The 23,731-nt window shown below is 37.2% G+C and overlaps 1 protein-coding gene across 2 annotated transcripts in view; it reads left to right on the top strand.

The window, feature by feature from the left end:
• Positions 1–1,502: 1,502 nt before the first annotated feature.
• The window catches only part of WDR35 (WD repeat domain 35), a 34,731-nt gene continuing 12,502 nt past the window's right edge, over positions 1,503–23,731 (top strand). The window contains exons 1-19 of one of the 2 annotated variants that reach the window (XM_087917572.1): positions 1,503–1,634; positions 8,020–8,137; positions 9,407–9,478; positions 10,077–10,169; positions 10,826–10,954; positions 12,193–12,323; positions 13,936–14,101; positions 15,475–15,620; positions 16,549–16,674; positions 17,497–17,682; positions 18,182–18,214; positions 19,477–19,537; positions 20,171–20,315; positions 20,722–20,791; positions 21,003–21,056; positions 21,928–22,037; positions 22,367–22,577; positions 23,152–23,232; positions 23,329–23,465. In XM_087917572.1, the coding sequence (XP_087773698.1) occupies positions 1,611–1,634; positions 8,020–8,137; positions 9,407–9,478; positions 10,077–10,169; positions 10,826–10,954; positions 12,193–12,323; positions 13,936–14,101; positions 15,475–15,620; positions 16,549–16,674; positions 17,497–17,682; positions 18,182–18,214; positions 19,477–19,537; positions 20,171–20,315; positions 20,722–20,791; positions 21,003–21,056; positions 21,928–22,037; positions 22,367–22,577; positions 23,152–23,232; positions 23,329–23,465 (2,093 nt within the window). In that variant the 5' untranslated portion in view covers positions 1,503–1,610. The remainder of the gene's footprint in view (positions 1,635–8,019; positions 8,138–9,406; positions 9,479–10,076; positions 10,170–10,825; positions 10,955–12,192; positions 12,324–13,935; positions 14,102–15,474; positions 15,621–16,548; positions 16,675–17,496; positions 17,683–18,181; positions 18,215–19,476; positions 19,538–20,170; positions 20,316–20,721; positions 20,792–21,002; positions 21,057–21,927; positions 22,038–22,366; positions 22,578–23,151; positions 23,233–23,328; positions 23,466–23,731) is intronic. The other variant, XM_026695322.2, reaches the window with a different exon arrangement.

The raw sequence follows: 23,731 nt of genomic DNA, 5'->3' as shown, positions 1-23,731 counted from the left end.
CAGTCACAAATTGTTTATCATCTAGATCTTAAACAAAACTAAACATATGAGAATTAGCCAAGATTCAATTCAATTTTGAGATGTGAAGGGTTCAAATGGGCTTCAATTGAAAACATTCTTTATAAAAGTGTGTGTGTGTGTGTGTGTGTGTGTGTGTGTTATTCCATTAAGCTGGAAAAAATAAAAGTGAGTGGGGAAACAAAAAGATTCAGAATTCCAGATTTTTAGCTCAGAAAATTCCATTTTGGCTTTTATAGCTGAATAGAACCAGGGATGTTTGGATGCAAAATTGCATCCCCCCTCAAAAAAATTAAAACTCTTTAACATGCAAACTGAGCAACAGCCAGATTCAATCTGTCTTTCTCTTAAAAAGCCTTTTCTTGCTAACTTCCTTAGTCCTTGACATTATTAGGTTTCCCTAATAATCAACACTGAAAATGACCAAGTGTCTTTGAATTCATTAGTAAGATGTATTGGGGGGGGGGTTATAGGCATGGAAAATCTTTCAAATGAGAAAGCTGCTGGAAATACCCCATTTTTAAAATATTCCTAAAAAGACCGGCAGTTCCATCACTGTGGAGATGGTGATCAACAGAGCAAGGTCCAATACCAACCAAGTGAAATCAAGAAAGCAAAGCGTGACTTCTGAGATTCTGCTGAAACTGTGCAGAGGAAAAACACATTCCAGTGATTACTTGTCGATTCTTTTTCCCCAATTCCTGGAAACATGATCAATATTGGTTGATTCTGCTTTTTCAATAGTCAGTGTAACCCCGGAGTTCCCTCTGGATCTCCAAACCAGGGATAACCTTTTCAAGATCAACTGGGGCTAAGGAAAAACAAAGGTGGGGGTGGGGGTGGGAGAGCTCAGAACAGACTTGGGGCAATGATGAATATGGGCTAATTAATATTAGCCCCCCCAACACACACACACACTTTTCTTGTTGTTGGCTCAAACCAACAACATAACACTTTTCCTAATCAAGGCTCTGTTCCTCCAAATTTGGAATGGAGGGCAAAGAAGGAGCGTTAGGGACAAAAATGTATGCACTATCAAATTTCTTCCTCAGCCGTTTTTAAAAGATGCTCAGAGCTTGAAATAATAATAATAATAATAATAATAATAATAATAATAATAATAATAATGAGTCCAAAAACACAATTAGACTGGGAAAACTGCAACCGGATTCTCAGGGAGTTGGGCTATTATATTAACATTATAAATGGTAAGATTTATTCATCCTGCCCAAATCGCAGGAAACAAAGACTTTTCCAAGGATCCGGATCTTTTTATTTCGGCGCTTCTCTTTTCGTGATAGTTCTGAAGCGTAGGATAAAGGATAAAAGACACCGAAAACCCTCGCTCTTTCCCTTCTCCCGGTAGAGAACAACCCATTAGAATAGCGGCTGAAAAGGCCGCTAAACGTTCAAGCGTCCATTTCCCTTAACTCGGAAGCGCTGCGATTCGCCTCGCCAGATATATATTGTGCTTCCGGTTTAGGGTCGGTTGCCACGGCGGCCGCACTCCGGCGGCCGTTGTTGTCATGGAGACAGCGGCTCCGGCCAGTTGAAGCGCCTATCCCGCTGGCGCGGAGGACCAGGCGGGCAGGATGTTTGTCTACTTGAGCAAGAAGGTGAGATGGGTGCTTTTTCTGGGGTTTCTTCGTCCTTTCGGCGCCCCCCCTCCCATCCCCGCCTCTTTTTGCAGGAAAAGTTAGCCGTCTAATCCGAAAGGCCAATGGGACGCGGTCAGAATTTCTCCCTTAAATAACTTTTCTTACGATTTCTTTCCAGTTTTGACTCGGTTTGCTGCTCTTATTTAATCTCTAAATGGCCCGAAATGTATTAAGAGTTATGCACTAATCCCAGTGCAGATTAAAAGGCAGTGAAGAGAAGGGAGTTGCAAGAGTTTGTGCTCCCAGTCTGATGCTGTATACAGGTGGTCCTCGATTTACAATAGTTCATTTAGTGACCATTCAAAGTTGCAACAGCACTGAAAAGAAGTGTCATAGGATCGTTTTTCACAGTTAGGACCATTGCAGTGTCCCCGTAATCATGTGATCAAAATTCATCAAGATTTATGACTATTGTTGCCTCCCAAGGTTCAGTGATCACCTTTTGTGACCTCCTGACATGCAAAGTCAATGGGGAAACCAGATTAATTTAACAACCAGGTTATTAACTTATCAATTGAAGCGATTCATTTAACAGCGGTGGCAAGAAAGGAAATGGGGCAAAACTCACCTAAATGTCTCACTTAACAACAGGAATTTGAGGGTCCATTTTGCTCATAAGAGGAGGCCCACCTATAGAAATATTAATACTTCTAAACTGTATATAGTCATATTTTTGTAGCTGGGTATTTGGATCCATATCCTTGGCAATAAATGAAACCTTCATAGTACTTATAGATGTAAATGTATTCTTTTTACATCTCCTATGTTTTTCCCAAAGAGTTCACTGTGGCTTCTCTACCCCTATTTTATTTTCACAACGATGTGTAACGTAACCTATGCTGACACATGTGTATGCCTATGGAGAGAATATACACTGCTTAAAAAAAATAAAGGGAATACAAAAATGACATCCTAGATCTGAATGAATGAAATATTCCTATTAAATACTTTGTTCATTACATAGTTGAATGTGCTGACAGCAAAATCACACAAAAATTATCAATGGAAATCAAATTTAGCAACCCATGGAGGTCTGGATTTGGAGTTACACTCAAAATTAAACTGGAAAAAACACTACAGGCTGATCCAACTTTGATGTAATGTCCTTAAAAGAAGTCAAAATGAGGCTCACTAGTGTGTGTGGTCTCCATGTGCCTGTATGACCTCCCTACAATGCCTGGGCATGCTCCTGATGAGGTGGCGGATGGTCTCCTGAGCGATCTCCTCCCACACCTGGACTAAAGCATCCCCCAACTCCTGGACAGTGTGTAGTGCAACGTGGCATTGGTGGATGGAGTGAGGCATGATGTCCCAGATGTGCTCAATTGGATTCAAGTCTGGGGAACGGGCGGGCCAGTCCATAGCATCAATGCCTTCATCTTGCAGGAACTGTTGACACACTCCAGCCACATGAGGTCTAGCATTGTCTTGCATTAGGAGGAACCCAGGGCCAACCGCACCAGCATATGATCTCACAAGGGGTCTGAGGATCTCATCTCGGTACCTAATGGCAGTCAGGCTACCTCTGGCGAGTTAATGGAGGGCTGTGCGGCCCCCTAAAGAAATGCCACCCCATACCATTACTGACCCACTGCCAAAATGGTCATGCTGGAGGATGTTGCAGGCAGCAGAACGTTCTCCATGGCGTCTCCAGACCCTGTCACATCTGTCACATGTGCTCAGTGTGAACCTGCTTTCATCTGTGAAGAGCACAGGGCGCCAGTGGCGAATTTGCCAATCTTGGGGGTTCTCTGGCAAATGCCAAACGTCCTGCATGGTGTTGGGCTGTAAGCACAATCCCCACCTCTGCCCTCATACCACCCTCGTGGAGTCTTTTTCTGACCTTTTGAGCAGCCACATGCACATTTGTGGCCCACTGGAGGTCATTTTGCAGGGCTCAGGCAGTGCTCCTCCTGTCCCTTCTTGCACAAAGGCGGAGGTAGCAGTCCTGATGCTGGGTTATTGCCCTTCTACGGCCTCCTCCACGTCTCCTGATGTTCTGGCCTGTCTCCTGGTAGCACCTCCATGCTCTGGACACTGCTGACAGACACAGCAAACCTCCTTGCCACAGCTCGCATTGATGTGCCATTCTGGATGAGCTGCACTACCTGAGCCACTTGTGTGGGTTGTAGACTCCGTCTCATGCTACCACTAGAGTGAAAGCACCACCAGCATTCAAAATGACCAAACCATCAAGCAGAAAGCATAGGAACTGAGAAGTGGTCTGTGGTCACCACCTGCAGAACCACTCCTTTATTGGGAATCTTGCTAACTGCCTATGCTTTCCACCTGTTGTCTATTCCATTTGCACAACAGCATGTGAAATTGATTGTCAATCAGTGTTGCTACTTAAGTGGACAGTTTGATTTCACAGAAGTGTGATTGACTTGGAGTTACATTGTGTTGTTTAAGTGTTCTCTTTATTTTTTTGAGCAGTGTGTGTGTGTGTACACACACACACACACACACACACAAATCTAATCATTGTATGATTGGCTGAAACACTATTTAAACTAACAAACATTTAACTGAGCTTACTCACAAGTGAAGAAACCTGAACCATATAACAATACAATCAGCTTAATACTAACATATAAATCACAATTTTTTAAAAAAGTGAATTAAATAACTTTATGTGTGTATTTATACACACACATACACACACACATACATATATATATACACGTTTTCGTAGATTTTCACGGGTACAGGTATGCAGGTCTTGGCGTGTTCGGGCCTTTTCCTATGTAAGAGTGAGAGCATCTTGGCAACGTTTCAACGAGGTCCCACTCACCATCTTCAGGCTGGTGCTTTCGGCTTCACTAGCCTGAAGATGGCAAGTGGGACCTCGTTGAAATGTTGCCAAGATGCTCTCAATCTTACACAGGAAAAGACCCGAACACACCAAGACCTGCATATACACTGCTCAAAAATGACCTCCAGTAGGCCACAAATGTGCATGTGGCTGCTCAAATGGTCAGAAACAGACTCCATGAGGGTGGTATGAGGGCCCGACGTCCACAGGTGGGGGTTGTGCTTACAGCCCAACACCGTGCAGGATATTTGGCATTTGCCAGAGAACACCAAGATTGGCAAATTCGCCACTGGTGCCCTGTGCTCTTCACAGATGAAAGCAGGTTCACACTGAGCACATGTGACAGACGTGACAGGGTCTGGAGACGCAGTGGAGAATGTTCTGCTGCCTGCAACATCCTCTAGCATGACCGGTTTGCCAGTGGGTCAGTAATGGTGTGGAGTGGCATTTCTTTAGGGGGACGCACAGCCCTCCATTAACTCGCCAGAGGTAGCCTGACTGTCATTAGGTACCGAGATGAGATCCTCAGACCCCTTGTGAGACGATACGTTGGTGCGGTTGGCCCTGGGTTCCTCCTAATGCACAACAATGCTAGACCTCATGTGGCTGGAGTGTGTCAGCAGTTCCTGCAAGACGAAAGCATTGATGCTATGGACTGGTCCACCCGTTTCCCAGACCTGAATCCAATTGAGCACATCTAGCACATCATGCCTCGCTCCATCCACCAATGCCACATTACACCACAGACTGTCCAGGAGTTGTGGGATGCTTTAGTCAAGGTGTGGGAGGAGATCCCTCAGGAGACCATCCACCACTTCATCAGGAGCATGCCCAGGTGTTGTAGGGAAGTCATACAGGCACGTGGAGACCACACACACTACTGAGCCTCATTTTGACTTCTTTTAAGGACATTACATTAAAGTTGGATCAGCCTGTAATGTTTTTTTCCACTTTAATTTTGAGTGTAACTCCAAATCCAGAGCTCCATGGGTTGCTAAATTTGATTTCCATTGATAATTTTTGTGTGATTTTGTTGTCAGCACATTCAACTATGTAATGAACAAAGTATTTAATAAGAAAATATTTCATTCATTCAGATCTAGGATGTCTTATTGTTCTGTTCCCTTTATTTTTTTTTGCACAGTGTATAATATTTTCTAGTATTTCAATTTCATGATTCTTGCATGGGAAACAATTCTACAATTTTTCCTTCAAATATTTCTTGTTTGTCTTTGTTGATGTCAATTTATGGCATGACAATTTATAGCATTTTGAATTCATTGTACTACTGTTTATGAGCATTATAAGATCAGTTATAACTAGAATTCGAAGAGACTTAGCAAATCCCATGGGAGCAGAGGAAATAGTCCTGCCCATAAAACTCGGGCACCTGAGTTGGCATAGAACTGGAAAGAACGTAGTTCCTGTATTTAAGCATTCCCAGTACTTTTGAAGTGGCTTTTTCACACATATACACCCAACAGTATGAACCACAAGTACTTCAGGCAAAGCAAAAAGCATGTATTAAATAGGGCTCAAGTCTTTATATAAGGTACAGAAACAAATTTGATATGTGTGATGCATCAGAAAGCAACAAATCAAACAACAAATAGCATAAAGTCTTTGTCTTGTTAGATTTGTGAAAAGACCCTCTTAAACTATGTTGCATCTCCTCCTTTCCCATCGGGTTTTTTTCTGTAACACCTGTATATACACACATATACACATACATATGCACATATATAGGGACTTCAGAATATAACCTTATCCTTTCCTCAAAGGAAATGGCTTTAACTTATAGAAAAACTTGAAAGCAGTCATGAATGCCTTCTAAAATGCTAATACCTTTATTAAAACAAAGCCTAAAATTCTATTCAGTAATTTCTACTTACAGTGATCCAAATCAATTTGGAATGACATTGAACTGATGATGTTGACACTCCAGTTAAATAGAATAATATAGTTGGAAGGAATCTTGGAGGTCTTCTAGTCCAATCCCCTGCTCAAGCAGGAGATTAGTTAGATAAGGGAATAGAAGGGGAATTCATCAAATTTTCAGATGACCCTAAGCTGACAAGAATAGCCAACACCCTAGAAGACAAGCTCCGGATCCCAAAAGATCTTGACAGATTTGAACAATGGGCCCTATCCTACAAAATGAAATTTAACGTGGAGAAAAGCAAGGTTTTACACTTCGACAGGAAAAACCAAAGGTACAAGTACAGATTAGGTGAAACATGACTCAAAAACAGTAACTATGAGAGGGACCTTGGAGTCACTTAAATATGAGCCAGAAAAGCTAATACAATCCTTGGTTATATAAATAGTTGGCATAGAATCAAAATCAGATGAAGAATTAGTACTGCTTTATAAATCCTTAGTAAGACTACACCTGGAATACTGCATCCAATTTTGGCCACATTAAAAAAATACGTTGAGACTTCAAAGAAGAGCAACAAAGATTATTAAAGACTTGGAGACAAATATATATGAAGAACTGTTGCAGGAATTGGATATGGGTAGTCTAGAGAAAAGAAGGACTAGGTGTGACATGATAGCAGTATTCCAGTATTTGAGGGACTGCCACAAAAAGAAGAGGGGATCTAATTATTTTCCAAAGCACCAAAGGGCAGAACAAGAAACAATGGATGGAAACTAATCAAGGAGAGAAGCAACCTGGACTAAGGAGAAACTTCCTAATAGGGAGAAACAACTTGCCTTCCGAAGTTGCAGGTGTTTCATCACTGGAGGTGTTTAAGAAGAAATTGGAAGCTACCTATCTGAAATAGTACAGGGTCTCCTGCTTGAGCAGGGGGTTGCCTTAGAAAACCTCCAAGGTCTCTTCCAGCTTTATTCTGATTGGTTGATTGATATAATATTATTATATAATATTATATGGCATAATAATACGGAATGTTATTAATGGTTATTTTACTATTATATATGGAAGTTATTCCATGTAGCAACAGTTCTCAAACAATTTGGTCTCATTCTTAAAAATGATTTCATACAGAAAATGTTTTGGTTTATGTGGGTTAAATCTATCAATATTTTTCTGTATTAGAAATTAAAACTGAGAAATGTTAAAATATTTATTTGTTTTTTCAGACATTTTCAGAATTGCCATACCTTACTTCCGTGTCAGTCAAGAAACCTTTTTAATGTTGAAGTAAAATTATCTACTGTGTCAAATATTTCTACTTTTAGAATGAAAGAGTTGCATAATTTAAAAGGGTAGCACCTCTGGAAATTGTTAATAATTTTTGCAGGCTTGTTCTCTCTCTCTCTCTCTCTCTCTCTCTCTCTGTGTGTGTGTGTGTGTAATATACAAAATATATAAAATGTACAAAATGTTTTATACACACACACACACGCACACACACATATTATGTAAAACATTTTGTACATAAAATATTGTATATGCCAGCTCTGATTTGAGTTAACTTAGTTGCTGGAATTATTCACAATTAGAGTCTAGTTTTAGTGTTATTATTGCTTTCATTTTGTAAACAAATGTATTTATTTCAGATTACAATTCCTGGTAATGTTAGACTTAGATCTATTTGTTGGAGCAAAGACCAAGGTTATATAGCCTGTGGAGGTGAAGATGGTCTACTGAAAGTTTTAAAGTTAGAAACAAAAACAGGTAAATGACATTTGCATCAATACAACTTTGTTGGCAAGTAGAGTATACAGTGACTTTTTTTCTTTTTTGCTGTGTTGTAACTTGTTCATCTTGTTCTCTCCATGCATTACTCACATTATTTGTTCTAGGACAATCCCACAATCTCTGTTATAGTCTAATCTTCCAATATTTTGGAACATTACTATAACTAACCTGAACAGTACGAAATGTATCTGAGACACATTTTGTTGAGACAGATTTTATTAAAATTCCATGTATATTTACATAACAGAGTTAGGTAACTTGCATTTTTCTATTCATATAGAGTACAGATAGTCCCCACTTCAGGTCTGTTCTGTAACTATTTAACATTATGAATGTGGTGGTGGGGAAATGGAATTGTGACAGGTCATTATGACCATCATAGTGCCCCTACAGTCACATGATAAAAAGATTGAGCCAAACCAAATTTATGATCACACATACCCGCCACTCCTGCCACCTCCCCCAACAGATGATCATATTCACCTGCCTCCTTCTGCTGGGCTCCCCATCCTGGCCGTGCATTGGGGGGCGCTACCATAGCTCTGAGGCTAATTGCACCCTCACACAGCTTCTTTTACCCAGCAACAGGCATCCCCAAACCTACTATGCCTAGCCAATCACCTGCTCACCCTCACAGACCATCTTCCACCTAGCAGTAGCCATTTACTTGCCTCTTTGCAAATCACGTGGGACTTGCAACTTCCTGTTGGCTTCCCCACTGATTTTGGTCATGGAAAGACCAAAACTATGACACATTACTTCATAGCAGAAATTCTAGTCCCTATTGCGTTGTTGCTGAGATCTACCTGTATGCAAAATTGGCATGATTATGAGAGGCCTGAATATGACATACTCAATATCAAAGGTATGAATAAAGGATATATTTTTTCTAGGTTATAGAGTTGTTGAGGATTTTTCATTAAAGCTTAATAAGATCTTAATATAATTGATAACAAGGAATATGTTATATAGATCTCATTGTTGTGACCATTGTTTTTATCCTTTGATCAAAATACTGTTTAAAAAAAATACAAAGAGAATTTGGATTTGGGATTTCAATTTCTTTTTAATGAGCAAAAGAGTAATTTCAGTTCCTTTGGAGTTCCTGCTCAGTTTCTGCAGGACATACAAAAGTTAAATATTATGATTAATTGAAAGGGGGCACCATTTAGGAAAAAAGTAAGCTAGTAAAAATGATAAATGCTAGTTTATTTAGGATTTATGTCTTACGATTTTTGTTTTTAGATGAAGCCAAATTAAAAGGACTTGCTGCACCTAGCAATCTCTCAATGAATCAGACACTTGAGGGCCACACAGGTAAGAGTTGCTACTGTTCAGTAAAATCAAATTGCTTTTTCACTAATTTGTTCAGAAAATGATACAGTTTCAGTGATGAACTTTCAATTTCTGCTAGATAAATTGCAGTGAATTTCTTGGGATATAATTTTGAATTGACATGCTTAGAAATAAAACTGGCAACCAGAGCAGCTCACAAAGCAATGGGGTAACATGGCATTCTAGGGGCTTCAAAGACTGCTGGTGCTGCCACACTTTGTATTAATTGAAACTCTGAATACATTTGAGGGGTAGCCCGATGTAAAGCATGTTGCAGTAAGCCAGACAAGATGAACTAGGTCTTGAATGACCAAGCATAGGGAGTTTTGATCCGGGAAAGGCTAAGACTGGTGCACAAACCAAACCTTTGCAAAGGCTCCCCTAGCTACAACTGCCACCTGTTCATCAAGCAGGAGTCGCGAGTCCAGGAGAATCCCTAAGTTGCAAAGTGGGTCTGAATGGGTCTTTATGTATAATGTTTATTTTTAATAGAAAACACATTACCTTTTTCCCCAAATAAACTTCTTGTTACTAGTGTAACAACAACAGTTGTCAACAGTTTCGCTATACCATTTTATAGGTGCTGTGCAAGTAGTGACTTGGAATGAACAGTATCAAAAGCTAACTAGTAGTGACGAGCACGGACTTATTATAGTGTGGATGCTGTATAAAGGTAGGTGACTTGCTAGGGAACAGCTATTACATATTTCTGGAATTTCAATCCGTAGTTGGCTCAGAGATTTCTACAGAATAGCTTTGGCTCTTTAGTTGTAGGCTAAAAGATTCTAAAAAGAATTATTTGTTCCCCCCAAAATTAATATGGCAATTTATTCTAAGAGATTTATTTTTATATTAATATCATGTTGACCTTCTTACCAACTAAATATATTGCTCTGGCCCCATGGTTTGTTGATACTAGAATATTAGGGAAGCTTCTTCAGTTTCCCAGCCTCTGTATATTAGGAGCAAAGTATGAAAAACCACAGACACCCAGATGAAATCTAGAGCTGCATGAGCTTTTTAAGAAAACCTGAAACACATAAACAAAAATACATTATTACATATACATCAAAACTTCCTTTTGCTAGGGAAGAGGAATAGAAGAACAGTTTTTAAAACCTGCTTCCTTGCCACCTCCAGTTCTCGGTGTTGGAATATTCCTCAGAGCAGCTTCATGGCAGTGACACAATAACCATGAATCAATGTCCAGCTCAATAGAAATTACTGAGTTTGCAAATAATTCCTTTTGGATTACTTTCAATAAGAACAGTTCAGATGAAAAATAAAGTGTGGTAGATATGGATGATTTATTTTCCTCTTTGGTTTTAGGTGCTTGGTATGAAGAGATGATCAACAATAGAAATAAATCAGTGGTTAGAAGCATGAGATGGAATGCTGATGGGCAGAAAATTTGCATCATATATGAAGATGGTGCTGTAATTGTTGGTTCTGTAGATGGTAAAGTACTACTTATGCTAATAGAATATACAGTTTTTAAAAAGTTTAATAACTCGTATAGTGTAGTTCTCTTCAGAAATCATTCCCTTGCATAATTGCCCTGTTAGCTCCAGAGCTGAAGAAACTTCATAGATGAGAAGTGAAATGTCTTTTTTTAAAAAAACCAGCAAGTCCTTTTACCTCTTCAAAAAGCACCTTTGGGACAACCATGACCTGGATGACTGAGAATCACCATAGACATTCAGCTGAATGCATTTAATATCTTCCCAATAGCTGGAATTTTCAGATTATGTAGGATTTGAAAACTTATTTCAGCAACTCTGCAGTTTTTTATCAGGTCTTTCTGTTTAATATACAAAGTTGAGGGAGGGAGTCCCCCAAAGTGTAGGGGACATGAATGTTCATACGTCCTTGAGCAGAAGAGGTTAAACCATGTATTCCCACATACCCCTTCAAACATTTCCATTCCAGGAAACGTTACCATTTTGGAGAGTGATTGCTCTCCAAAAAGAATATGCCACTATTATTCAATAACTTAGACTCACTGGGCAATATCTGACCATAGAGAAGGATTTTCCATATATTTTATTTTATCATTTGTTTCCATATTAAAGGAAACATTTGAAATTAAATCACATTTAAGTTTTGCTTTCCCAATACATGAATATCATTTCTAAATAACCCAATTAGCTTTATTAAAATATAGACAGGCGTATATTTATGTTAATGTATAATTATGAGGACGTACCATATCAGGAGAAAAATAAAGCCAAAATAATATGATTTTATTACAATTCCATTTCAGTTGTTGACACACATTCTTAAAGCAGTTAGTGTCCTAATTCAATTAATCTCCAATTTAGTCACTGAAAGGAACAGAGTTGTGTTCTAAGAATGGAACCTTCCTGTCTTCCATGATCCCTTATGTTTTTTTTTTTTACACAACACTGAGCGAGATGATCTTCTGGTATGCAACAACACAGCACAAAAAAGAAAGCTGAAGAATAGTTTTATCAACAGCAAGAATCACATATTTGGATCCAAGTTTATATATTCAAGAATGTATATCAGTAATTTTGAAATGGTAGAGCTTAGAGTGAGGCATTGAGAAAAGAGAAATAAAGCTTTCATTCCTGTTTAAGAGATAAAATTCTTTGTAAATTTTGATTTTTAATATTTTCAGTTTTGAACATTTTGTTCTAGTTGTGAGATGCATTGAACTTATTTTCCTTTAAAAGGGAATCGTATCTGGGGAAAGGATTTAAAAGTACAGCTTCACCATGTTGCATGGTCTCCAGATGGTAGAACTCTGCTCTTTGGAATGGCCAATGGGGAAATACACATTTATGACAAAAATGGGACTTTTATGGTAAGTTTAGAGATATATTCTACTAAGTAGTCACCTTTTGGAAACATTAGTATCCAGTTGTCAGAAAGGTTTTTCTAAGCATTCCAGCCCAACCTACAGTGGAAGAATATAAAATCATGTTTTTTAATTCTGCAATTGCACAGTTTAAAAAGAGTTTTTCAAACATCACAGGGATTTAAAGTAGTATATTATACTATTTAATATAGCACAATACAGGGCTGATAATTAGCCTATTTGTGAAGTTGATTTAAGGGATATCAACTTGATTTGTGAACTGTAGCTATTTCTTATAATACATATTTTTGTGTGTATGTGTGTGTGTGTGTGTGCGTGTGTATGTATATATACACTGCTCAAAAAAATAAAGGAAACACAAAAATAAGACATCCTAGATCTGAATGAATGAAGTATTCTTATTAAATACTTTGTTCATTACATAGTTGAATGTGCTGACAACAAAATCACACAAAAATTATCAATGGAAATCAAATTTAGCAACCCATGGAGGTCTGGATTTGGAGTTACACTCAAAATTAAACTGGAAAAAACACTACAGGCTGATCCAACTTTGATGTAATGTCCTTAAAACAAGTCAAAATGAGGCTCAGTCGTGTGTGTGGTCTCCACGTGTCTATATGACCTCCCTACAACACCTGGCCATGCTCCTGATGAGGTGGCGGATGGTCTCCTAAGGGATCTCCTCCCACACCTCGACTAAAGCATCCCCCAACTCCTGGACAGTGTGTAGTGCAACGTGGCGTTGGTGGATGGAGTGAGGCATGTGTGCCAGATGTGCTCGATTGGATTCAGGTCTGGGGAACGGGCGGGCCAGTCCATAGCATCAATGCCTTCGTCTTGCAGGAACTGCTGACATACTCCAGCCACATGAGGTCTAGCATTGTCGTGCATTAGAGGAACCCAGGGCCAACCGTACCAGCATATGGTCTCACAAGGGGTCTGAGGATCTCATCTCGGTACCTAATGACAGTCGGGCTACCTCTGGCGAGCACATGGAGGGCTATGTGGCCTTCCTCCCCAGGACCTTCCTCTCTGGCAATGCCTACCTCCCTGATAATGCCTCAGGTTTCATCAGACAACCGAGAGGAACAGCCTGAGATTAATCAGGAGGACGGCATATCAGAGCAGTCCCTGACAGGGAGTAAAGAGGAAGAGTGTTGGCTTGATCCTAAGCAGCGTCATAGGGAGAAACGTGAGCAGCAACATAGGAGGCGTGGGAGGGTCAGAGAGTGAGCTGAGTCATTGAGCCACACCCCACAGGGGATAAAAGTGGGTGTGTTTTCGACTGGAACTTTGTATGGGACAAAGTTTAATCTTACTTCAGATTTTCTTCGTGAATGATTTTTGTGGACTGCCTTGTAATTTTCTGTGAGTAGATTTTTATTTGTTATCAGTTCGGACTTGGCAGGCAGAGCATGTTGGAATGCCAAGGATATTATCAGTTCCAAAGAATTAACTCTGTGAAGTCCGAGCGAGCTTGCCTGCCTGTGTTTGTGTGAGTTTGTATTCTTTCATCTTTTGGGAAAGAAGAAAAGTGAGACAGAACATATATGTATATATATATTTATGTGTGTATATTGAATTATTATTATAGATGAAAATGAAAATGAACTGTTTGGTGAACGTAACTGGAGCATTCAGCATTGCAGGAATCCATTGGTACCCAGGAACAGAAGGCTATGTAGAACCCGATTGTCCTTGCCTTGCCATTTGTTTTGATAATGGAAGATGCCAAATAATGAGACATGAGAATGATCAAAGTAAGCATACCTTGTGGTAACAGTTCAGAAGAAGTACCATAAATTCAGTTGCCTAAAGAGGGCTGAGAAAATATCTAAAGACCCTTCCCATTCTCGACATAAACTGTTTTTAACTTCTCCCCTCAGGACGCTGCTATAGGCCATTGCATTCCAAAACAACTTGGCACAAAAATATTTTCCCCCCATGCCATCATTCTGCTAAACACCTAACTCCTAGAGCACTGTCTTATGCCTAAAGAAATGTACCCATGTAGTAAGGTTGCATTGCTATTATCCTGTATTGCTGTTAAAAAGCCATGGTAGCACAGTGATTAGAATGCAGTATTGCAGACTAATTCTGCTGTCTGCTGTCTTCTAGCAGTTTGGCAATTCGATTCCCACCGGCACAAGGTTAACTCAGTCTTCCATCCTTTCGAGGTCAGTGAAATGAGGACTCAGATTGTTGGGGGTGACTTTGTAAACCATTTAGGGTTGTAAAGCACTGTGAAGCAGTATATAAGTCTAAATGCTACTGCTATTGCTATCCACATTTTCTCATCTTTCTCATTTTCTCATTTTTCCTACTATCTTTTCCTATTGGTATTTTATGATTTATCCCTTGCTTGTGTCTTATATTTTATGATTATGGCTTATAATTTATGATCTATGACTTATCATTTTGTTGTTTGTATATGCACTGAAAGATTGTGCCCTGGAGACAAATTCCTTGTATGTCCAATCACACTTGGTTATAAAGAATATTCCATTACATTTCCATATTCCATTCGGGGGTAAATATTGTAGTAAGAATTATCTTTCCATTAATATATCGTGTTTCTCCCAAAATAAGACCATGTCTTACAAATTTTTTGCCATCCAAAAAGGCACCAGGTCTTATTTTCTGGGGATGTCATCCACTGACTAATCTCACTTGGGCGCATTGCCCCCAGCCTCCTTTTCGCTGTCAGAGGACTTCAGGAACTTCTTCTGCGGCCAGCAAGGCTTTCCTGAAGCTGATAACAGATCTCCAGATCGATCTGGAGCTTTGTTATCAGCTACAGAGGCCTTCAGGAAAACCTTGCCAGCTTTGCTGGCTGCAGAATAAATGGGCCGGTAAGGCAGGTGTTGGGGTGTGCGAGGCCTGGCTACAACTGTCAAAAGGTAAGTAGTAGGGCAGCTCCACCCCGCATCCCCACCCTAGCTTAATTTTTACCCGTGCACTCTGGAGTGGGTGGGATCTTAATTAGGACTTATTTGTGGGGTAGGACTTATATTGGGCTCACGTGTAAAAATCAAGCTAGGACTTACTTCCAGGGTAGATTGTATTTTGGGGGAAGCAGGATACTTGTATATGCACTTTATATCAGTAATTGTTTATTTAAAACAACAACCAGATCCTGTCTTAATTGATGCGGCTCTGAATGTTGTGAGCATCCAGTGGAACCACTGTGGCAACGTGCTGGCTCTTGCAGGCGTCCAGAAGATACCTGTGCAAGATAAAGATATAAATGTTGTGCAGTTCTATTCTCCATTTGGTGAGGTAAAAATTATGGATTTAATGGATTTTCCTATTTCTATATTTAGTGTAAAATAAAAGAAACAAATATTGATAGTGAAAAATCAAAATGTTCAAACTGAGAAGTGATGAAAACAGTAAAGGCAGAGAAACATTCCTGAAACTGAACTTGCCACATTACTAGTTTTCCTCTGTAACATATGGGGGCTGGGGAATAACCAGTCCAGAAGTTTTGCAGACTGCCTTTTGTAACCTGTATACACATAAATATGGATGGGGAAAAATCCTTTTAATATGCAAGTGATAACTGATGTTCAACAAGTTTGGCAGAAAAACAAGCAGTATTGTAAGGTGGAGCTAGAGGCTATTCTGAATCTTTGTGCCAGTTTATGTAACATACATGTTCTTATAGGTGGAATGAATGAATGCGCAGAAAGAATTTGATTTATAAGTCAGCTATAGTGATTGTGAAGATAATTGTGAATAACTTGTATCTTCTAACATTAGCATTTCTAATGTTTTGTTTAAAATAGTTACTGTTGTTTTTACTATGGTGTGCTTATCTAATTCCAATGTATATGTGATTTGCTCAATCATTTTTACATGATTGAGGTGATATTTTTGTCATAGGTTTCTTTGCATCCTTTCAAACTTGTTAAGATCTGGGTTTTTTACAGCCAAAGGTTCTATAATTAGTATTCAAAAAAGTAAGATCACATAGTCAACCTTCTGGTAATTTATTTACATAAATATGTAACATTATCAGAAGATATATTTTTTTAAAAATTTAAGGATCAAGAAAAATAGAATATAAAAAAATTCTCAAGATTTTTCTTAGCTCATATAACCTCTTTCAGTAACATTCAAGAAATTATTCAATATGCTACTTATTTATTTCTATTTCAAAATACTTCTAATAGTATGCAGCTAATTTATTTTGATGTCATTTCAGCATTTGCGTACATTAAAGATTCCAGGGAAACAAGTATCAACTTTATCTTGGGAAGGAGGCGGTTTAAAAATAGCATTAGCTGTTGATCAGTGTATTTATTTTGCAAATATTCGGCCAGACTATAAGGTAAGGAACATATTAAAATATTATCAGGTCCTGAACAGGTTTTATTTGAGCATCTGCTTACTAGTATATTGCTTAATATGTTTTTGGATGGGTTTTTAGTATATATTATAATTCACCATTTATATTATGTTTATTGTTATAAACTCTATTCCAATTATTGGGATTGTGATCCAAAACATCAAGGTGTTTTTTTTTTGGGGGGTGTTTCCTTAAAGACCTCATGCCATTCTCATAAATAATAATTATCTGAAGATTCAACATTTTAAATGGGATTAATTATCTGTGTCAGACTGGCCACAGACTACTCCCTAGGAAAGAATGACCCTTGATTCCATAGGTGTTAGAGAAAAGGTACTTTTACTAGAGATGCTGAGTGCAGCATGAGCGAGGCAAGCACTGAAGAAGAACCGCACAAAAATCATATATTGAAAGCAATCCCCAAAGTCTAAAACCCTCCCCCCGGGAAAATAGTCCAAGTACTGTTCTGATGTTTTGGGAACCTGGTGCCTCAGGCACTGATGTAAATTCCTTTCCCGTGGCTGGCGTCCTTAAAGGCAGGAAGATGGCTCAGTTTAGCACCTCTGGTTCCTGCCAGTGTACACTCCCAAATTTCCCATAGCATTCTTCCAGCGCTCTTCCCCTCCCAAATGGCCCCTCCACCCAGGTTATAGAAGTTGCTAATGAGCTTCAAAGAAAGCAAAGATAGGCAGCTGATATTCGATATGAGAAAGATATTAATCAATGTTGACTTTATAAATACATTTCTACATGCTGTAGTACAATGTTATTCAGAAATATTCGTATTATTGTTTTTATTAACAGTGGGGTTATTGCACTAACACAGTAGTATATGCATATACCCGACCTGACCGTCCGGAATATTGTGTTGTCTTCTGGGATATAAAAAACAATGAAAAGTATTTGAAATTTGTCAAGAGTTTAATCTCCATAACAACCTGTGGAGACTTCTGCATTCTGGCAACTAAAGCTGATGAAAATCAACTACAGGTATTATTGCTTATTTTATAAACTTACCTGTTAGTCAAATTGTTATTCTTTCTTGATTTATAATTGAGTACTTATCGTGAAATTCTAAATTGTTTCTAGTACTATGGAACATATGAATTGGAAAGGATATTATGGGTTACCTCTGCTCAGTATAGAAATCCCCTAAACCATCTGTTAAGTGCCCACCCTGGCCCAATTTCTCCAGCAAAGAGTGTACCACACTTCTAGGCAAACCGTTATAACAGCACTTATCCTTGTGAAATTCCTACTAGTATTCAGCCTGTACTATCTTTGATTTCAACAAAGTACAACAAAGTATGTGACAGCATTTTAGAAATTTGTAACTTTTTACCAAATACAGCAGGATTTACTTCAGAAATCCAAATGATTCAGGCAAGAATGTTCTGCTGTACTTATCTGTAACTGCTACTACTTTATCTTCTGGAAAAAAACAATTATTTCTGTTATTATTTATATCTTTTGTATAATGCTTACAAAGGAGGAGGATGAAACAGAATGCGCTGGTGGAATGGTAAAGCAATTGTTTTAAATGTTGCCTTAACTGATAGAGTGGTTGTTATATGATAATATATCTATCAAAATAACAGTTTCTTAGGATGCAATTAGTACAGATTATATCTCAGTTGGTTATAATTTCTGGAATTGCTTTTTTTTATTTATAGAAGTTGCTAGATAAGAAAAATGACTGTCTACTACATAGGATGAAATGGGTTGAAATGATGCCTAGTTCTCTTCATGTATATATTCACATAACTGTCTATAGTTCTCTATAAAAAATGACTTATTTTATGTTTATTTTATTGTAATTCTTCAGAAGTGGTATTCTAGACTGGTTCATGATAGACATTCTAAATAAAATATAGTAAAATAAACAAACAAAATACAAAGTAATATAAAAATCAGAAAGACATGGTTTTTAGACCATGAATTCTACTCTCACCTTAGCTGTGAAAGCCAGCTGGGTGACCGTGAGCCAATCACTCTCTTTCAGTGCAACCATGCTCACAGTATTGTTGTGGGGTAAATAGGAGAAGGACAGTGTGTTGGATAGGTTCTCTGCGTTGAGTTATTTATAAAAATAATGAAGGCGGGATACAAATAAATAAGAATGGAATCATTTTGCCTAGTGGCAAAAAGATACAGAATAGAAAATAGATGTGCTCAATTTGTTTATTACCCTCCTTATTTCTGGTAAACACAATAAAGGTTGAAGGAAAAGGTTGAAGTACCTCCACTTAAGATATTCATAACTATCTCACATGACTCTTGGGATAAAAAGGGAGAGGTAACTGAGGAGAGGTTTATGTGAAGAGAGAATGGGGAACGATGAAGAAGAGTTGACATTGGTAAGACCTGAGCAACATTACCAACAGCTGTTGCAAAACTTACAAGGACCTCAACAGGAAGCTGCTGGATCAAGAGCCACATTAAGTAGCAGCCATGCTTGAAGCTCACCTTGGGAGTTCATGCTGATGCTTAGAGCTTAGCTTGGAGGTCAGCAGTTAATACTCTCTTGTAGCTGGAAAGGAAGAGACTGATAGCTCTCTTTACATAATACTGGTGCTTCTATTTATGAAAAGGAGTTGAAAAGCCTTTAACATAATACCAATAAAGAATAGTGTTGCTTTCTTTTTTTTTCTCCAATGAATTAAAAATATGATTATAATTTTAAATAATAAATCGTTCACTTTGTTCTTTATGTAATCCATGCAGAATCTTGGCGTGTGTTGGATTTCTCTTGTGATAATTGCATGTGTTTTTATTTTTGTCTAGTATGTACTTGTGCTTTGTAATTCCATTGGCACACCTTTGGATCCAAAATATATAGATATTGGTAAGCAAATATTTAAAGTATATCTAAAGTATATGTTTGTATGAACATTATTCTCAGTCTGCTGTCCTCATTAACACTAGTTATTTGGTAGACATTTTGTTGCAAGTTACAAGTCGTTTTACTTAGGCTTTTCTGATTTCTCCATTGTTTTAAAATATATTTTCCTAGACCCAGTTTCAAAATGGAAATAGCATATGATATTCAGTATAGAATAAGCTAGATCCAATTATAATAATAAAGATGGACAATATTACATTCTTTCTGTCAATGTAGGTCTATGGCTGAGAGACAGCCTCTTATAGAACTGATGTAACTTACATCACTAATCTTGTGAATTGCTGGATAAGATGAAATGACAAATTATTCTTCCAAACTGCAACTTTAACTCAGTCTTTAGACTACAAAATATTTACGTTTTTAAAAAGAATTTGTGCTGCTTAATATGTTTAATTAAGTACAATTTTGCAAAAAGCTATTCAGTGTTCACATCTGATACTAGATGAATTTGCATTAAAGTATTGATGGGCCTGTTCTAATTATTATTTATTTTATTTATTATTATATATTTATGCTGCCCATCTCCTTTGTAGGGTGATTCTTTAACTTGTATTTTTTGTTTGAATTTTATAATAGCCCCACAGTTTGTTACAATGACCAAAACCCAGGTCATAGCAGCTTCAAAAGAAGCATTTTATATCTGGCAATACCGCGTAGACAAGAAGCTCACAGCAATGGAAATTAATCAGGTAGCACGGACCAGAAAAGAAGGCAAGGAAAGGTTTGTCCATTGTTTTTTTTTTAAATCCTCTTTTCCCTGTGCTGCATATTTTGCCACTTATGGTGATTTTATGACATTTGATTAATAATCTTAGCAGGAGAAAAAATACTTTCTAGGAGAAGGATGTAGAAAATCATACCACATTGATGCCAAGAACTTACATGTAGTCACCAAAAGATCAAAAACAATTTATCTAAAAAGAATTAAAATGGCTGTTTTATGAATAATTGTAAATACAATTGAAATAATTTGTTACTTGTAAATAGATCTGATTTGTAAAATGAAAGTATGCTGATGTCAGGAGTCACAATTGAAATTTAGAACTCTTATTTGAATAAGTTATCCCAAATTGTTGTATACTTTCTCAGTGTAAACTTCAGTGCAATATTTGCTTGGTTTCTTTCAGGATTTACCATGTGGATGATAGTCCTTCTGGAGCAGGTGATGGAGCTCTTGACTATGCTAAGGTCCTACAAGTAAGTTCCCCTTTTAAAAAGTAGCTGAATTTCAGGTGCCAAGTTTGTTGATGGGTTACTATTTCTGTCTTAAATATGAAGTCACCTTTTTTATTTAAAGAGACCTGTTTTGTAGCTCAACAACATTTCTTAATGTTATTTCACCTATCCTGGTGGTTTTCTTTGCATCTTGTTCTAGAGAAATAAGTTAAATAACACTTATTATTTTCAGGGAACAAGGGATACTATTTGTGCAATAACTGCCTCGGATAAGACACTGATTATTGTAAGTAATAGAGAAGTAATTTTGCTTTATTTTACAATATTTGTTCTTTGCTTTTCAAATATAACTGTTCTTAAAGCAGCTGAGAAGAGTAAAATTAGTTTAAAAGTAAATAGTGTATCTGGTCATGATGGATTTAAATTTATATATTCACTATTAGCAAACAGAATTGTATTAGGAATAGAGAAAAATTATAAAAGGTAATCTGCAACAACACACACAGAGTATAATGCATCCGGCCCACAAGCTGGCAGTTTGACACCACTGTTCTAATTTATTTATTTGAAAATTGAAGGCCAAGTGTTTCAGCCTAACCCCAGCAAAGATTACAACATCTTACATAAAAGCACAATGCAACCACATACATGAAGAATTTTACACATTAAATATTTTTCTGGATGATAATTACAATAACAGTTAAAAAAATGCAGAATTAGAGTTATGCATCATTTGTGTATAGATAAATTGACAGACAAAACTTAGGAGTGAAACACAGTGACCCATTACAGGGAGAAAATCTGCACAAGTATTTTGCATTTTGTCATTTAAGAATCTGGCTTATACCAAATGTAATAACAATATTTTCTTAATTATGACTAAAAAAAGGCTCTATAATCATGTGTTTTGAAGAGAGGAATGGTAGATGCGCAGGCAAAAGATCTCCCATGTCAGTTTATTAGACTAACATATACATGTGGGAATGCACCAATTATTCATTTAGTCAATTATTAATTTAATCAGAATATTAATACAGAAGCATTTCCAAAGTGCAGCAAAGGTTTATTAAATGACATGATACACTACTTGCCTTACTAAGTGCCTCTAATGAGGAACCATTTTGCTTCATAGTGCCTCACAATTTATTTTTGCCTAGGGAAGAGAATCTGGCACCATTCAGAGTTACAGGCTGCCCAATGTTGGTTTAATTCGAAAATATAACCTAAACTGTCGGCCCTACCAAATGTCTTTGAATTGCAAGTCTAGGTAAGAAAAGAAAGGTTTATTTATTAAGGTGATTCTCAATTTTTTAGTTAAAGTGCATATAAATTAGTTAAATGGGTCTTGAAGAATTATAGTTAATGTACTATATTGAAAACAAGATTTTAAAATGGGTAAAGAACAATTATGATGGGAATGTTAAATTGTGTTTAAACAAATATTCCTATTCTCTAAATTTGTATTACAGAGCAAACTTCAATTTAAAATTCTTTTTGTTTTTGGTGAAGAGACATCCAGAGAAAATGTTTGTTTTTAATTTAATGCTGAAATATTAATCAAAGTATTTTTCCCCTCTGCCTTTGTTATGTTTGTAGTCGTCTAGCTATCATAGACATGTTAGGTTTGCTGACTTTCTTTGACTTGGATGCACGAGTAACAGATGGTTCAGGATGCCAAGGATTCGGTGAACAACTCAAATTGGAACGCAGAGATGTCTGGGATATGAAATGGGCCAAAGATAATCCAGATTTGTTTGCCATGATGGAGAAAACAAGGATGTATGTGTTTAGAAACCTGGATCCTGAGGTAGAATAACTAATAATAATGAAAAAATATTAATTTCATTATGATCATTATCATCACCACCTTTCAAAAAGAAAACAAGTGAAAGTTATTTAAGTAGGCTAAAAGTTCCATGAATAATCCAGGAGTTGTTCCTCCTTTGATTTTTGCCACTATCACCATTTGCCCCTTCATCTGACCATTTATAAAGTGATAAATGAATTAAATATTCATTTCTTACCATGTGGTAAGAAATAATTAACTTGTCTTCACATCTTTTGGCTATCTCAGTTGAATATCTTCCGATTTTCTGAATTATATTTTGAAGTCATCTTTGATTACCCTTCGAAACAGTTACAGTCATATCTGTTTTAATTGATACTTTTTATTCTGATAGTTTTCCCTTATTCACTGATTTAAAAGTTTCAAATATTTGTGCAGGGGGATATGGTGTTCAACCCCTTGAGCATTCTAATTGCAGGTGTAGAAACTATAATAGCATGGGTAAAATTCTTTTAAGCAGGATTCACTTTGTGTGGCACTTCCAAAATGCATTTAAGTTTTCCTTTTACCATTAATTATCTTTATATATTCCAAGGAACCAATTCAAACTTCTGGATATATTTGCAACTTTGAAGATTTAGAAATCAAATCTGTCTTATTGGATGAAATATTAAAGGTAAGTAAAAAAATTATGTTAATTGAAGAAAGTGCCACATGCAAAAAAATATAGCTTGATTGGAAATGAGTGAGATATTTTTTTCTATTTAAATAGAATCCTGAACACCCTAATAAGGACTGCATAATACATTTTGATATTAGATCATTACGAGATGCTCAGGCAATTGTTAAAGAAGCAGGGATTGCAGAATCTTCCCAGTTCATTGAAGAAAATTCACATCCAAGACTTTGGTAAAAATCTATTTCCATTTATATGTATTGTCAGTATAATGATTCAAAATGGTAGTTTGTAGTAGTTCCTAGAATAAACATTACTGACAGAAAATATTGTACGTAAATTATGGAAATTAAGAGAAATTATGGAAAAAATTTCAGGGTTATTTATTCCTCCTCAACCATGGATCGTTATTCTATTATGAATATCCATTATTATGGTCAGGCAGAGTTTTACCCCCAGTAATTTAAATTATCCTACTTAAAAAGAAACAGAATAAACA

The sequence above is a fragment of the Pseudonaja textilis genome, chromosome 1 (genome assembly GCF_049901715.1).
Source record: "Pseudonaja textilis isolate UNSWEBS1 chromosome 1, rPseTex1.2, whole genome shotgun sequence".
Taxonomy (NCBI): Eukaryota; Metazoa; Chordata; class Lepidosauria; order Squamata; family Elapidae; genus Pseudonaja; species Pseudonaja textilis.
Note: the sequence above shows the minus strand (reverse complement) of the source record. Positions and strands in the feature narration are given on the sequence as shown.